The sequence below is a fragment of the Symphalangus syndactylus genome, chromosome X, assembly GCF_028878055.3.
Source record: "Symphalangus syndactylus isolate Jambi chromosome X, NHGRI_mSymSyn1-v2.1_pri, whole genome shotgun sequence".
In the NCBI taxonomy this organism is placed as follows: Eukaryota; Metazoa; Chordata; class Mammalia; order Primates; family Hylobatidae; genus Symphalangus; species Symphalangus syndactylus.
Genome location: NC_072447.2, coordinates 80,165,752 through 80,183,801, shown reverse-complemented (window position 1 = coordinate 80,183,801; position 18,050 = coordinate 80,165,752). Strand labels below are relative to the sequence as shown.

Sequence of the window (18,050 nt, the reverse complement as noted above, 5' to 3'; positions counted from 1 at the left end):
ACAAACTTATTCTACCTCTCTTCAGTTGGGTCACAGCTACACTACCTTGATAATCACTAGCTCACTTTCGCCCAGTGATTAAGGTAACAGAAGCTGCTAATTCATTCTATAAGCCTTGCACTTTGAACTCAGCCCTCTATAAGTAAGATATTTGTGTTAAATGCTTTTGTTCTATTTAATAAACTTTTTTCCTGCCTCTCCGGGGTATGGCAGATGTAAAATTACCTGTTGTTTCTGGAAAATGGATGACTCAGACACTAATTAAAGTTACTGTTAATGTTAGCCACAGGTGGAAATGAGGCTGAAGTGAGCCATTCATTTATTCTTCCTAGTTTGATGTGTCTTTTAAAATATTAAATTCAAGAGGCATTAAGTGTGTCAGAATGTAGGATAATTAGAAAGAGGGAGATACTGTGCTTCACTGAGTTATCCTGAAACCTCAGTCAGTGAACTCACCCTGCCTGTCCTCAGGATTTGTTTAGGGTTGCAGTGGTGAACTGGTGTTTTCTCTCACCTAATCCTTAGGGCTTTAAATCCAGGTGGTTAGAGGGACAGTTCTTGTATTCTCCTTCCCCTCTCAACTGATGTCTTTTATGACTGTTTGCCAAACTGCACCAAGTAGCCCTGCCATCATGACAGTCCCTCCCACCCTGAGCAAACAAGTCTTCATAGGTATATTGTTTCATTTGTATCAAGGAAGACAGTCTTCTGGAATTCTGTAGGTTTGTGCTGTTTCTCTGATGTGCCTCTTCTCTGGTCTCTTGTTATGCTGACTGATCCCTGCCTCCTGGAGCAAGTGACCTGATTCTTTGGCAGCAGTTGAATAAGTTCTGATGCTAGAACATGTTCTGAAACTCTCCAGAGACAGGAAGACCTTGCTCCTAAATGGAAATCTTGAAAATTACACCCTTTAACATAACTCTGCCCTGAAAAGAACTCCAGACTTGACTATAATCTGGGCTTCATAGGATATTCTAACATCAAAATTCATATTATTCCTCTCAGCTGCTCTCCACCATGCACCCCACAAACCTCTGCCCTAATCCTCTCTCTCCCACATTCTTTAGTCACTGCTCTGTCCCTTCAGTGTAGCCTAGCAAAACTACTGTTTACGTTTTGCTTCAACATGTTATGGCCTTGAACGACTGTGCCTGACATTGCCATACACCTAGCAGCTGCCAGGACTGATGAGCTGCCTCGTTGTGACGTGTTGACAAGGACTATACAGATATTTAGTTAAACCCGGTATCCAGCACCTGATGGAAAAGCCTGATGTTACATTGGCTGGACTTTGCTCTGTGTGCACTGTTAACCCATTGTACTACCAGGAAAAAGCCATGTCTGTTGGTACTTAAAGAAGAACTAAAGGGCCGGGCACGGTGGCTCACACCAGTAATCCCAGCATTTTGGGAGGCCGAGGCAGGCAGATCACTTGAAGTCAGGAGTTCAAAACCAGCCTGGCAACCTGGTGAAACCCCATCTCTACTAAAAATACAAAAATTAGCTGGGCTTGGTGGTGTGTGCCTGTAGTCCCAGCTACTTGGGAGGCTGAGGCAGATTGAGTCGCTTGAAAACCCAGGAGGCGGAGGTTACAGTGAGCCAAGATCACGCCACTGCACTCCAGCCTAGGTGACAGAGCAAGACTCCGTCAAAAAAAAAAAAAAAAAAAAAAGGACTAAAGGAAAGAACTCCTCAAAAAAAGCTATATCAAATAACCAGCTAACAAGTTAATAAGCAAAAGGGCACGTGTGTGTGCCAGGGGCTAAAAGCAATGTGTTTGCCTGGAGGTGATGCAAGTGCCATTGCATAGTGAGCCAGAAGCTAAGGGGTTTGTGTGCACCAGCTCCGTGTTGAGGGGGATGGAGGAATAGAGAGGGGTGAGGGACCATCTTAAACATGTTAGGGGTGAAGTGGAAAAATATCTATCCTATTTAAATACAGGCAAGCCTCACTAACTCAGCCTAATTAGAGGAAAGCCAGTCTGAATCATGGGATATTTTTAAATGCATTTTTATTACTTTCAAGCACTGGACATGCTAGTAATTCAAACTAGGCTAACAGCATAGTACAGCACCTCAGGGAAGGGGCTTTAAGAATCATTTGTAATTAGCATATCAATTATTTGTATGTAAGTGGATATGCACAAAGTGCATAAAAAGTTTATTCTCCTAAGTAGGACAAACATTCCCCAGTGCAGTCCTGTTTACACTATTAATTTGCTTAGCCAGCCCTTTTTGTGCCAAGATAGATGTATGTAAGAAATGCTTATTTCCTCAGGGAAGAATGAATTGCTTCCCTGTGTTTAGTCCAGTAACTAAGAAGCGGAGCGCCACTTGATTGGTTTGGGATTTCCAGGATATGGAGTTTTGAATTTGCATACAGACTAGAGAGATTTCATATGGAGAAGATCTGGCAAGCCATTGCCAGAGATCCAGTTTCCCCATCTGGATTTCATTGAAGTGATCTGGATTTCATCAAGCAACAGGACACTGATCCTAAATGATCCACCAGACACTCTAACATAGGCATGTTTAACATACATCCTGCCCTAGAAAAATAACTGTTAAAATATGATGAGTTGGAGTTATTCTATGTGCAGTACTTAAAAGTAATAAAAATGCATTTCTTTTTAAGTCCCACAAAAACCATGCAATATCAAGTTAATGATGAAAATCAATCCCCAAACTCTTTCTTGCACACCTCATTGTATGACGGCATTGCAGAGATTTCCAATCATCTGGGAAAGGATATTATATTTTGATGAGCTGCGCCAGGTGCTAACTATATGGCAGGATTTCGGCTTTGAATCTTAGGGAGGCCCTCAGGGGTAAAGAAGAGTGAGGGAAGGGCTAGGGGCATGTTTATTGTTAACAAATCACTATTGTTCACCTAAGTTCAAAAAGTGAGCAATTGAATTGGAAAAGAAGAGGTATCAGTTATATAAGGAAGGTAGAAAACATGATTAGGAAATGAGAAACAGATATAGGCCTTTATTCCCACCCGTATGTATTAAACTGTGCTCTTGGTAAATTGTGAATTCTTCAAGGCTTAGAGAGTAAAAACTAAGTGCAGAGAGCATAAGCACAAGCAGTAAATATACACGTAAATGTTGTAACTATAGTTTGGAATGACTCCAACACTCCCCTTTCCCCCAAGGGCATCGCTATCCAGGGTCTGCAAAGGCCAAATAGCTGTTTGGCTTCCAATCTGATTTTTTGCCTAAGAAATCAGAGAAGTCGGTTTCAATTTTAATAATATATTCTCCCAACCTCTATATAACAGAAAGGCACTTGTGTTTCTGTCCCTTCTTAAAGTGAATTTTGTGTTTGGTGAAAGGTAATAGATTGGCAGCACTGGAAAATGAATTACTGTATTCCCAGAACAGGTATAACCGGGCAGTGACACGATGAAATTTCTCTCTGCCTTTGGGGACCATTAGAATACTATTCAGGAAGTCACTGCTGTGGTGTGCTGTGCTGAACTCACCAGTATCCTAGTGGGCTGAAAGAATTAACATAGCACTCGAAGGGCCTGACTTGAGGCCATTCATTTATTCATTCAATGTTATGGAGTGCTTACTATATGCCTGATGCTGGGAGAAGACTTTCACAAATATTATATCATTTAATCCTCACAATAACCCTGTGAGGGAGAGAATATTATTGTTTTACAGAGAAGGAAACTGAGGTTCAGAGAAGTGACTTGTCCAAGTTGCTATACAAACACTGGATCCAAGCTTATCTGACCCCAAATCCAGCATTCTTCCTGAAACAAGTGCTGTAGGGGTTGCAAAGGGGGACAGATGAGACATTTGGTCAAATGATGTGACACAGAGCAGAATGCAGTCTACACTGTGAGCAGTCCTGGTTAAATGACCTACCCCAGATCAAATAGCACAGATAGCCTTAGGATTCATATTCTTTAGGTCTTCTTCCATTTTTTGTTTTTCAGCTTAGCTCTCCAAACCAGCCTACTTCTCTGCCCACCCTACCCCCTGCCCAGATAATGTACACTCTGCTTGCTAGGTCCTCTGGCCTCTCAGAATGAAGACAGCCAAAGACCACTGGGATTTACTAATAAGAGCATTGCATTCGAATTAGAATTAGTGTTCTAATTCTAGCTCTGACGATTCACTTCAGGCCACTGGTAAGGTGCCATGCAAACACTGGATGACTTTAATTCTGGATGACTCACTTTCCGTTGTATGAATGAGAATGGTTTACTTCTAAGAGGTATAGTGAGAGATAAGTAATAATATGCTAAAAATAGTATGCAGCCCTTTCTGTTGCCAAGGTGACACGTAATTGATGAGTAGAATTACCTACTACAAGGCGTGTTAGAGATGCCCGTTAGAATCTATGTTTCTATATAATAGACTCAGCAGTGAGAGAAAAGATGCCCCTTTAAAATGTTAAGAAATTATGTCACGAAAATTAAAACAGCGAAAGGGATATGAGGTTGTTTGCTGGTTGGTTGATTGTTTGCTTGGTTGGTTGGTTTGGGAGTTTAAGGTTTGTCTTTTATTTAATGGATTTGGTTTTTTTTTTCTTTCATGTTTTTAGAAGTTCATGGAACCAGTACAGCTTGTTTGATGCTAAAAGCAGAAAAAGAAACTTATAGAAAATTAAATGTCTTCTGAATATGTCCAAGAGGCACCCATGTTCTCCAACAAAATGACACATCATGCTCACTGCAAGGCAGCCTCCCTCCTCCCAAATCCCTGCATCCCTGAACCATTTGTAATAGATATTCAGAAGTCACTGAGGCATTTACCATATGCTGCATCCCCTGGCAGGTTGAGTTGTTGCAGAATGAGTCAGCAGTACCTGAGCTCAGATAGGATTGAAAGAATTTAGAGAAAACATACCTATGGAAAGTTGAATGGCTCCCATTTGGGACTGACTAGTAATACTTTGGGTCCTTAACACAGTCTGCCTCTCAATCCCATCAAATGCAGTAGGTTTAAAATTTATGTCTTAGGGGTTTTGCTGCTGGCAATAACTTTTCTCAGGCTGATGTTGAGAATTCAAAGCGTCAGTAGCAAATATTTTTCTCTCCTCTCCTTCTGCATCCTACCCTTCTTGGTTTTTCAACTTTGAATTTCTCATTTCTTTAATCTTTATTGGGGGAGTCTCTAGAGGGTGCTGAGAGTGTCTGTTGGAAAGCATGAAGATGACAAGGCTGGTTTAGACTGAGTCAGGAGACTAAACCTTCTGGGAGCATGAACCCATCAGAGGTCTTGCTAGAGGGACAAGTTAGGGTTACAAGACCCCACCACCAGTATCGGTTAAGGGTGACTATAACGCCATTGCTCTGGCATCCCATTGCCCTGAGATGAATCTTTTAGGATGTTGATTATCTAAATAACAAAAAAACACAAAACATGTTCAGCCCCTGGTATTAGAGGTAAAGAAGCACCAGTGAAAGATCTCAAAGGCACACAGTAGAAGCTGTGGTCTACCATGATGGAATCAAAGAAAAGAGAATAACTCTACGATTTTGTTCTTGGGCTTTTCTTTTATCCAAAAGCATCATTAATGTCACCACCCTGGCTTTTATCCTCCTCAGGTACGAACCTCCTGCCCCAAATCCAGGCCTGTAGAAGCAGCTGCCGCAGCTTGTCTTCCCCATTTGCATAGCCTTGTCTGAAAACTAGACTGCTGAATACTGAAGGATCAGGTTTCTCATCAAGAAAACTGCATTTTAAATGAATATCTTGTATGTTTATAGGGAAGTTACTAATGTAGTGTAAAGAGATGCCTGTCCTCCCCCTCCTTTCTGGATAAGAGATTTTATACTTTCACAAAACGAAAAATTAATGATTTGCAGTGTAGCAAACAGTACTGTTACAGTGGTTAGGGAAACTTTCCCAAAAGCAATCTGGAGTGACATTTCATTCATTTATTCATTTAATGACTATTTATTGAATGCCTACTATGTATAAAGTATTGATTCTACCCTCGAGGAAGTTAGTGGAAATTTTAAAATGTTAGATAAATAAATAGAGATTGATTTTCATATTCACACACATTTAAATAAATAAAACATAGAAAATTGTAAGAACCATAAGAGATAGAATGCTGTGGGTATTCAAAGAGAGAAAATACTTCAGAAAAAGGCGTAATTGAGGAGGTAATATTTGATCTGGTTTCTAAAGGGTAGCTAATTACTCTATCTTTACAAAGTGTGTGAATGTATATGAGTGTTTATAAAATCTGGGTCAAGTTTGAATATACAGAGATTGTAGGGAAGGATGTTCTACACACAGGGTACAGCAAGATCAAAGTTGGGAGAAGCTGAGCTATGTACAAAGAATAGCAGTGGTTTTAGTTTGGCTGGACTGTAAAGTGCATGAAGGAGAAGTTGCAAAGAAGATTGGAAATGTGGGTGGGAACCACATCACGGAAGAGCTGGAATTCTTAGCTATGAAAATTTGTACCATATTCTGTAAACATTTTGGGAGCCACTGAAGGTTTTAGAATGAGGGAATCATAAGATCAAAGCTTGCTTGGGAAGATTAACACTCTTCCCAGTAAAGTTTTGGCAACAGCATCTGCTGTTATATTGAAATAATGTGGGTAAAGTGGCTGACATAGTATCTGATGCATAGTAGCTCAGTAAGTCATGGAAGCAGATATACTGTAGTGGTTTAGAGCAAAAACTGTGGTGCCTGGATGCCTGGGTTCAGAAACCAGCTCTGCCACTTAATAGCTGTGTGATTTTGTACAGATTTCTTAACCTCTCTGTATGGTAGTTTCCCCGTCTGTAAAATAGGATTAAAAATAATACCTGTTATGAATTATTATGAGGGTCAAATGAGTTAATACATGTAAAATACATAGAACAGTGCTCTATTCTGAATAAAGTGCTCAATAAATGTTAGCTGTTATCATCATTATTATCATTCTCATTCATGGAGGAGATAAAATTTAAGCTAGACTTTAAAGAATGGCTGTGATGTACACATGTAGAAAGGTAACTTTCAGGCACAAGTAAGTACATGACAAAAGGCATACTTGCAAGAAAATACAAGGTGAGTGAGGTGAACAATGGAGAGTTCAGTTTGCCTGTAGAATAATATAGGCTAAGGTGTTATTGGAAAATAAGATTTTAAAGGTGGGCCATAGTCAGATTACAAAGCACTTTGGATCATAGCCTAAGAATATTAAGTGTTCTCTAAAGACAATGGAGGGACATTAAAGGTTTTTGAATTAAGAAGTAACTTTATCAAACTATATCCCTGAGGAAAATTAATTTGATGGTTGTGTGTGTGAAGGATTGGAGAGGGAAGAGACTTGAGGCAGGGAAACTGATTAGGAAGCTATTGGTGTAATCCGTGAAGGTGGTCATAAGGGCTAGATTAGAGTACTGCAGTGGGAGTGGAGAGGAAGGAATAGGAGAGAGATTGGTGGAAGACTGGTAATTGGAGAGGAACAGGAAAAGGGAGGAATCTGAAAGGGTGACTTTCAAATTCCTCAGTTTTGAACATGGGTGACTGAAAAGATGGATGTCATTAACAGAGGCAGGGAATAGAAGAGGTAAGATGACAGATTTAGCATAGTCAAAATGGAGCTGTAAATCACAGCTGACTTCTCTTCACAAATTGACATATCTTATCCTAAAATGTATCCAGAAATTCAACCCAGAGTAGCAAAAGCAATCTCAAAACAGAAGGACAAAGTTAGAAAACTCAAACTTCTCAACTTTAAAACTTACAACAAAACTACAGTAATCAAAGCTGCATCTTGCTGGCATGAGGACAGACATATAGATTAATGGAACAGAGTTCAGAGTCCAGAAATTAGCCCCCACATTTATAGTCAATTGATTTTACACAAAGGGGCCAAGACCATTCAATGGGGGAGAGGACAGTCTTTTCAATAAATAATGATAGGACAACTGGATGTATCAATATACAAAAGAATAAAGTTGGACCCTTACCTCACACCATATATAAAAATTAATTTAAAATAGATCAAAGACTTAAATGTAAGAGCTAAAACTATAAAACTCTTAGATGAAAACATAGATGTAAATTTTCATGATGTTGGAATAGGAAGTGGTCTCTTGGATATGACACCAAAAACATAAGCAAAAAAAGAAGAAATAGATAAATTGAATTTTGTCAAAATTTAAAACTTTGTGCTGCAAAGGACACTATCAAGAGAGTGCAAAGATAACGCACACAATGGGAGTACATATTTGCAAATCATGTGTCTGATAAGAGACATATTTAGAATATTTTAAGAACTCTTACAACTCCATATTAAAAAGACAACCCAGTTTAAAAATGGGCAAAGGGTTGAAATAGATATTGTTTCAAAGAAGATACACAAATATCCAATAAGCACATGAAAAGATATTCAACTTTATTACTAATCAGAAAAATGCAAATCAAAACCACAGTGAGATACTACTTCACACCCGCTAGGATGGTTATAATTAATTTAAAATGAAACAAAACAAAAAATAGCAAGTGTTGGTGAAGATGTGGAGAAATTGGAACCTTCATACATTGCTGATGGGGATGTAAAATGGTGTGGCCACTGTGGAAAACAGTCTAGCTGTTCCTCAAATGGTTAAACATAGAGTTGCCACATGACCCAGCAATTCTACTCCTAGGTATATATCCCCAAGAGAATTGAAAATGTGTCTACACAAAACTTGTACATGTATATCTGTAGTAGTATACTATAGTGGCATTATTTTTTTTATTTTTTATTTTTTATTATATAGTGACATTATTAATATCAGCCAAAAAGTGGAAATAACATCAACAGATAAATGGATAAAATGTGGTCTATCCATGCAATTGGATGTTATTCAACCATAAAAAGTAATGAAGTACTGATACATGCTACAACACAAATGAACCTTGAAGATAGTCACAAAAGAAAACATTATATGATTCCACTAATATGAAAGGTCAAAATTAGACAAATTCATAGGAACAGAAAGTATATTAGTGGTTGCCAGGGGCTGGGGGTTGGAGAGTGGTGGGAATATATAGTGACTGGTAATGGGTTCAGGGTTTCTTTTGAGGACGATGAAAATATTCTAAAATTCATTGTGATGTGTGCACAACTCTTTGAATATGCTAAAAGCCATTGAATTGTACACTTTAAATGAGGGAATTATATAGTATATGAAGATCAATAAACTTATTTTAAAATTACTTTTAAAATATTTTTTTCCTGGAACTGTAGCCCCTGATAACCAGCTGCAGATTTTTTAGTAGAACCAACTGTCAGTTGCTTCTAAGAAGTTTGAAAAAGATAACAGAGAAAAGGCTTTTGGATACGGTAATCCAGAGGTCTCTCTACCTTTAAGAGAGCAATTTCAGGAGAGCAGTAAGATCAGATTCTGGACTGCAAGAAGTATGTATAGGTGGCCAGTATGTGGATAAGTTGGACAATGCTGAGAAGAAGGGGAGGGATAGATGGGCAACTTTTAACTTATAGTCTACAGGAACTGAATCAGCAGGAATTCAGGGACTGAAGATGTAAGAAAAGAGCTCATTGGTGATATATGACCCTTAAAGCAACAAAAGAGAATTTAGTGCTTAGAGGGATAAATTAAGCTGGAAAGGGAGAAGAAATATTATAGAGGACATTTTCAGGTAGAGAAAAGAGGTAAAGGCACTCATTACACATAGCTTCAACCAGTTCCGTCCAGTATGAAATAGAAAAAGTTTGATCTAGAAAGATACATAACAAACTATTAATCAGCAGTTACCTCTGGGGTGGAAGTTGAGATGGAAATAGGGAGATTTTTCACTTTTATTTGATAGACCTTTATATTTTATTTATTTATGTATGTATTTATTTATTTATTTGAGACTGTGTCTCACTCTGTCGCCCAGGCTGGAGGGCAGCGGTGCGATCTTGGCTCACTGCAACATCCGCCTCCCAGGTTCATGCGATTCTCCTGCCTCAGCCTCCCAAGTAGCTGGGATTACAGGTGCCTGCCACAACGCCCAGCTAATTTTTGTATTTTTAGTAGAGACGAGGTTTCATCATGTTGGCCAGGCTGGTCTCAAACTTCTGACCTCAAGTGATCTGCCCGCCTCAGCCTCCCAAAGTGCTGGATTACAGGCATGAACCACCGTGGCCGGCCATGTTTAATTTTTTATATCAAGAATGTCCTCTCATTATATTTGTATTTTTCTTTTTTTTTATTATAAGTTTTAGGGTACATGTGCACAATGTGCAGGTTTGTTACATATGTATCCATGTGCCATGTTGGTGTGCTGCACCCATTAACTCGTCATTTACCATTAGGTATATCTCCTAATGCTGTGCCTCCCCCCTCCCCCCACCCCACAACAGTCCCCGGAGTGTGATGTTCCCCTTCCTGTGTCCATGTGTTCTCATTGTTCAATTCCCACCTATGAGTGAGAACATGTGGTGTTTGGTTTTTTTGTCCTTGCGATAGTTTACTGAGAATGATGATTTCCAGTTTCATCCATGTCCCTACAAAGGACATGAACTCATCATTTTTTATGGCTGCATAGTATTCCATGGTGTATATGTGCCACATTTTCTTAATCCAGTCTATCATTGTTGGACATTTGGGTTGGTTCCAAGTCTTTGCTATTGTGAGTAGTGCCACAATAAACATACGTGTGCATGTGTCTTTATAGCAGCATGGGTATATACCCAGTAATGGGATGGCTGGGTCAAATGGTATTTCTAGTTCTAGATCCCTGAGGAATCGCCACACTGACTTCCACAATGGTTGAACTAGTTTACAGTCCCACCAACAGTGTAAGTGTTCCTATTTCTCCATATCCTCTCCAGCACCTGTTGTTTCCTGACTTTTTAATGATGACCATTCTAACTGGTGTGAGATGGTATCTCATTGTGGTTTTGATTTGCATTTCTCTGATGGCCAGTGATGATGAGCATTTTTTCATGTGTTTTTTGGCTGCATAAATGTCTTCTTTTGAGAAGTGTCTGTTCATGTCCTTCGCCCACTTTTTGATGGGGTTATTTTTTTCTTGTAAATTTGTTTGAGTTCATTGTAGATTCTGGATATTAGCCCTTTGTCAGATGAGTAGGTTGCAAAAATTTTCTCCCATTCTGTAGGTTGCCTTTTCACTCTGATGGTAGTTTCTTTTGCTGTGCAGAAGCTCTTTAGTTTAATTAAACCCCATTTGTCAATTTTGGCTTTTGTTGCCATTGCTTTTGGTGTTTTAGACATGAAGTCCTTGCCCGTGCCTATGTCCTGAATGGTATTGCCTAGGTTTTCTTCTAGGGTTTTTATGGTTTTAGGTCTAACATTTAAGTCTTTAATCCATCTTGAATGAATTTTTGTATAAGGTGTAAGGAAGGGATCCAGTTTCAGCTTTCTACATATGGCTAGCCAGTTTTCCTGGCACCATTTATTAAATAGGGAATCCTTTTCCCATTTCTTGTTTTTGTCAGGTTTGTCAAAGATCAGATAGTTGTAGATATGCGGCATTACTTCTGAGGGCTCTGTTCTGATCCATTGATCTATGTCTCTGTTGTGGTACCAATACCATGCTGTTTTGGTTACTGTAGCCTTGTAGTATAGTTTGAAGTCAGGTAGCGTGATGCCTCCAGCTTTGTTCTTTTGGCTTAGGATTGACTTGGCAATGCGGGCTCTTTTTTGGTTCCATATGAACTTTATTTTTTTTTATTTTTTATTTTTTTTATTTTTTGAGAAGGAGTCTTGCTCTGTCCCCCAGGCTGGAGTGCAGTGGCATGATCTCAGCTCACTGCAAGCTCCGCCTCCTGGTTTCACGCCATTCTCCTGCCTCAGCCTCCTGAGTAGCTGGGACCACAGGCGCCCACCAACACGCCTGGCTAATTTTTTGTATTTTTAGTAGAGACGGGGTTTCACCATGTTAGCCAGGATGGTCTCGATCTCCTGACCTCGTGATCCACCCACCTTGGCCTCCCAAAGTGCCAAGATTACAGGCTTGAGCCACCGCGCCTGGCGCCATATGAACTTTAAAGTAGTTTTTTCCAATTCTGTGAAGAAAGTCATTGGTAGCTTGATGGGGATGGCATTGAATCTATAAATTACCTTGGGCAGTATGGCCATTTTCACGATATTGATTCTTCCAACCCATGAGCATGGAATGTTCTTCCATTTGTTTGTATCCTCTTTTATTTCATTGAGCAGTGGTTTGTAGTTCTCCTTGAAGAGGTCCTTCACATCCCTTGTAAGTTGGATTCCTAGGTATTTTATTCTCTTTGAAGCAATTGTGAATGGGAGTTCACTCATGATTTGGCTCTCTGTTTGTCTGTGATTGGTGTACAAGAATGCTTGTGATTTTTGTATATTGATTTAGTATCCTGAGACTTTGCTGAAGTTGCTTATCAGCTTAAGGAGATTTTGGGCTGAGACAATGGGGTTTTCTAGATATACAGTAATGTCATCTGCAAACAGGGACAATTTGACTTCCTCTTTTCCTAATTGAATACCCTTTATTTCCTTCTCCTGCCTGTTTGTATTTGTATTTGTATTTGTATTTTTCAAAAATTAGACTAGCTGCTGTAAGAAATGTAATTCTTCATCACTTGGAGGTAAAGTGAAAGGTGGCCAAGCTGTAGAGAGTGTGTGGCCCATATTAATAACTCAGTTAATGTTTGTAGAATTTGTTGAATTGGAGTTATAAGCATAAACTCTAATGGAAGCAAGTCACTTGATTTCTCAGCTTCCTCCAGCAGAACAGAGAGAAAACTCTGATGGTGTGGTTCATCCAAGGGCTTAAGGACTGACAAGGCAAAAATGGCAAAGTTGTGAGGGAACTAAGGTGCTAAAGTAAGTTTTCAAAATGACTAATCATATTCTCCAGAATAAGTAATGAAGCAAATGAAGTCAAAAGATAGGCTGAGCTGGGCATGATGGCTCACGCCTATAATCCCAGCATTTTGGGAGGCCAAGGTGGGAGGATCGCTTGAGCCCAGGAGTTCGAGTCTAGCCTGGGCAACAAAGTGAGACCCCATGTGTACAAAAAAAATTAAAAAGTAGCTGGATGTGGTGGCCTATAGTCCCAGCAACTTGGGAAGCTGAGGTGTGAGGACTGCTTGAACCCAGGAGGTCAAAGCTGTAGTGAACCATGATCATGCCACTGCACTCCGGCCTGGGTGAGAGACTGAGACCCTGTCTCAAAAGACAAAAAATTTATTGGATGGTGTACTTTGAAAATAGGAAAAAAAGCTAGGGAATAGGAGTTACAGTAAGAATAAAGAGCAAATGCAATAGGAATTGGAAAGATAGAAAATTGTAGATGGAGAAAGTAGTTCAGAGTTCAGGGCCTTAGAAGAAGAGCAATTCCAAGTGCTTCTTTATCAGGCCCCAGAGTGTGTCTATGACAAGGAATAAAGTAGAGTGCAGGTGCACATCACTATTGTTGAAAACATAAAGGAACTCTGATGTTAGAGAGTTAGAAACAGGCATGGGGGAAAGAATAGGTCTCTTGTTCAATACTGTGAACCCATTGCCCAACATAGTACCTATAATAGGCATTCAATTAACATTTGTTGAATAAACGAATGAAATGAATGAATGAATGAATATTATAGCACTTATCACAGTTACTTGTTTTCCTGTTTTCTTCCCCTAGTGGACCAGAAGCTTCCTGAGTATTGCTTATTTCTGTGTCTCTAGTGTTTGAATCAAGGTTTGAGTGAGGGAATGAATATTGAACTGCAGAAAATGATGACAAGGAAAGGGAGAATGAGAAAAATTGTGAATGAGGTGCTAAAATCCCCAAGGGAAGTGAAAGATAAGAACTTTCATAGTATTTGAGTAATATTATCAAATGACATTGACTCAAAAGAGGGAGCGATTGATGAGAGGAAAGAATGTTAGATTTGGAAGTGGCAATAGGAAAAATAATATTCCAATTTTTTTTTCCCATCCTGGGAATTCTGGAGGAATTGGCACAGTGTTTTCTTCTTTGATGCTCCACTCCTACTCTGTCAATTAGCCCTCCCAATTTTTTCCAAATTTACCTTACCTTGCTTCCTGCTGCCATCATGACTAGAATGCTTCAATACCCTTTTTGCCAAGCCCTGTGGGGTTGACTTTGTCACATTGACCTTACATGCAAGAGCAAAAAGCTAAGTTCCTAAGCATAATTTTTCAGCAACATTAGTACTTACCTCTTACTTCTCCAATGGTTTCCATTTGACTGTCAAATCAAATGAAAACTTCCAGTTTTGAATTTAAAAGTGTTCACCATCCAGCCCTCTGTAAGCTGCCCTTACTTCAGTTGCTTTGAAGTTTGCACTATGTACAAGATGCCCTACCTTTCTCAAAGCTTCTTATTAACCTTTTTGATACCCATCCAGAGCCCTCTTTATCAGAACTCCTTGAGGACTCATTTTCCGTACCTGGCTATTATCAAAACAACTACTCCAGAAACACCTGCCTGCCTTTATCCTTTCCTCTCTCCTAAATACCAAACACTCATAAATGTTATATGTACATGCTTTTCTTGTGTGTCACTCTGTATTACCCTATCAATTCTACCATATAAATTTCTCCCAAATCTATCTCTTCCTCCTTATCCTTGCTGTCACTGGCCTGGATGGTTGCAAAAGCCCTCATCAACCTTCAGGGTATCCTACAATAGAGCTTGAGTATCTTTAAAATGGAAATCTAATTATGCCCTCAAAGCACACAGACACAGATGCACACATGCACCCATACAATGTTTGAGACATTTTGTACCCTTTAAGCAAAAATCCAAACTCATTAGCCTGCCGGGCATATATACCCCACGTTTACCTCTCTAGCCTCATCCCACCACTCCCACTGTCAAGCCTTCATGCTCCTGCATGCATACTTCCTTTTCCGGACTTAGTCCCCTACCAGTAACCCCACAATCATCTCTGCCTCCAACTTCCCTATCGTCACCCTACATACCTATAAATTTCTATACTTTTAAAAAAAACTTTTATTGCACAATAATCACAGATTCACAGAAGGTTGCAAAAAAATGTACAGGGAAGTCCCATGTACCCTTCTTCCAGCCTCCCCCAATGTTGACATCTTATACAATTATATTACGGCATCAAAATGAAGAAGTTGATATTGGACATTGGTACAAGCCATAGAGCTTATTTAGATTTCACCAGCTATATATGCACACGTGTGTGTGTGTGTGTGTAGCTCTATGCAATTTTATCACACATGTAGCCTTGCATAACTACAACCACAACCAAGATACAGATCAGTACCATCACCACAAGGTTCCCTCATGCTATGCCTTTGTAGCTACATCCATCCCTAACCCCTGGCAACCAACTAATCTATTCTCCATCTCTGTAATTATTATTTTGCAAATGTAATATGAATGGGCTCATGCAGCAGATAATCTTTTGAGACTGGCCTTATTGACCCAGCACAATTCCCTTGAGAGCCACCCAGATTTTTTGCATGTATCAATAGTTTGCTCCTTTTTATTAATGAGCAATATTCCAGTGGCATTGTTGTACCAGTTTGTTTAACCGTTTATCTGTTGAAGTACATCTGCGTTGTTTCCAATGTTTGGCTATTACAAATTAAGCTGCTATGAATATTCATGTACAAGTTCCTACACAAAAATAAGTCTTAAATTATCTGAAATACATTGCCCAAGAGTACAATTACTAGGTCATATGGTAAGTCTATTTTTAGTCTTAACAGGAACTGCCAAACTATTTTCCAGAGTGGCTACACCATTTTACATTCCCACCAGCAAGATATGTTTGTGATCTAGTTTCTCCACATCCTTGCCAGGAATCGTTGTTACCATTTTTCATTTTAGCCATCTTGAGAGTTGGCTCAGTGTGGTTCTCATCTTTTAGGACCTAAGTCAAGAGTTACTTCTGTAGCGCCTTTTTAAAATCCTCAGGAAAAGTTGATTATTCCCTACTCTGTGCCATTTCTGACACTTCATTTATCGTTGTATTTTAATTATTTATTGACATAGTCTGTGTCTTTCCCTCTATTTCCGGGCTACATGAAGCTAGGGGTTGTGTCATAGTCATCTTTATTCCTGCAGCATCTGGTACAGTTACATGCTGGGCACACAGTGGATGCTCAGGAAAATGTGTGGTAAGTGAGGGAAAGAATGAATGAACAGAACATTAGTCTTGTTGCCTCCCCCTCCTCCTCCTTAAGCTAGAAACCTTTTTAGAACAGACATCACGCCTTCCTCTGTGTCTCCCAGCAGCAGCTAATAGGGTGCTCTGTACGTGTAGATGCTCAATAAATGTCGTCTAAACTATTCAGTTAGCTTATCTTCCCTCTGCACCCAGGAGATAAGCATATGAAAGAGAGAATAGGCCCAAGTATCCTTGTATTAAGGATCTTATGTCATTATTTTTATAATATTCTTATAATCTCTACAATCACTCAATATTTTTCTGTGTAGATGAGAAATCAAAACAAAACAGTCCTTTGAGTCAAAGAATGCCTCTGTGGGTGAGCACTATTCGATAATTTCAATACCCTTGTTACATATGGATTTGGGAGGATGGCTTTTTATGTCCCTGAATTCCTTTTGCATTTTCAGAAAGATCTGGGATTTTTCTGGTCTTGCTGCACTGGTGTAATTTGATATGTTGATTATGAAGAGGTCATTAACCTCAACATTTTTGATCACTTTTTGACTCTGGATTTTCTCAACTCTGATGTATCTTAATTTACACTTGTTTATACGTCTCTGTAAGAGTTATTCAGGCCCTTGAGAGCTGGTATATATTCTGTCTGGAAAGTAGATTGTAAGCCCCTTGAGAGCAGGGACTTTATAACTCCTAGGAATGCATTCTGGACACTGCCAGTGTTCAATTAATGATAATGCTGAAAGCTTGACTAAGGTCATCTGTCACATCGACATCTTCCTTTTCATCTACAAGGGTTCTATCAAAAAAAAAACATCTAGGTTGACTAGGTAGCACTGAATGAGTCTATCCAAAATTATGCTCATTGTTACACTACAATTTGTTATTTAGGGTGCTTTCAGGTTTATAATTTTAGATCAGTTGTTACAATTACCTTCCCTACAATACCCTGGTTACATATGCATTAGGGAGGATTGCATTTCATAACCCTTTAGTCCTTTTGCATAATAAAAACTTACCTGATAACATCTATGCTTGTAAAGCATGTAATTCTTTTCCCTAGCCCCCACTGAGAACCAGGTGACTAAACTCCAAGTATGGTCCTAATCTTAAATAATCAGAAAGAACTCTTAATGACTATTCAATGTATATCTTATTTTCCCAGATTTTAAAATGGACTAAATGTGTATACTATGTCCTATGGCTGTTGAAGCTAAATTAATATGAATATTTCAAGGAAGTCTGAATTTTAAAACAGAAGGGCAGATGTGTTCATTGATGAGGGTGGAAGTAGAGGGAAATTTTTTTGTAAATCAGGTTTATTAAGGTATCACTTACATATAGTCTGATTCACCTTTCTTAAATGGAGAGTTTGATGAGTTTGACAGGTTGTGTTTTTTTCCCTTAACTATTTGCTAATTCGATTATACCTCCAACTTGCCCTACCACCACCACTACCCCTAGACCAAACTGACCTATATTTTTCTGATATTTTGTATCCTTTCTATTTTATATAGTGTACTAAAGGAAGTATACCAAGCCTTTAATCCCAAAGCAGTGGTCTTACAGCTAGGAGCTGACACAATAGCTGGGGATCCCATGTGCTCCTTTAACATGACTCCAGTGGGAATTGGCAAGTGTCTTAAGTACATCCTTCAATGGCAGTTGGCAACACTCATTTTGGGAGGAGGTGAGTATAAAGGAAGGTTACCAGAATTTGTTGACCTTCCTCCACATTTTGTCCATTGGCACTGAACTTGGAAAACTTGGCTTTCTTGCATTGGATAATACCAACCTACCTGAGGCCCAGAAGCCTGAGTCAATAAAATCTGCCACCTCCGCAGTTCAGAATAAGAAAATACTCTGACACACTTTTCAGCTTAGCATGTGCATTGACTTCTTGGTACTCTAAAGTCTAAATTTCAATTCCTGAAGCAAAGATCCTCTGGTTAAAGGTTACCTCGA

At 39.2% G+C, this 18,050-nt stretch overlaps 1 protein-coding gene across 14 annotated transcripts in view; it reads left to right on the top strand.

The window, feature by feature from the left end:
• HDAC8 (histone deacetylase 8) overlaps nucleotides 1-18,050 on the top strand; it is a 239,259-nt gene that overhangs the window by 91,254 nt on the left and 129,955 nt on the right. For 8 of the 14 annotated variants that reach the window (XM_055268714.2, XM_055268715.2, XM_055268711.2 and 5 more), the window contains one exon: nucleotides 17,603-17,775. The exons of 3 other annotated variants lie outside the window; for them this stretch is intronic. In XM_055268714.2, the coding sequence (XP_055124689.1) occupies nucleotides 17,603-17,775 (173 nt within the window). Of the gene's footprint in view, nucleotides 1-5,568; nucleotides 10,503-17,602; nucleotides 17,776-18,050 lie in introns of those variants that run through there. 3 more of the 14 variants (XM_055268723.2, XM_055268721.2, XM_055268720.2) reach the window with 1 other exon arrangement.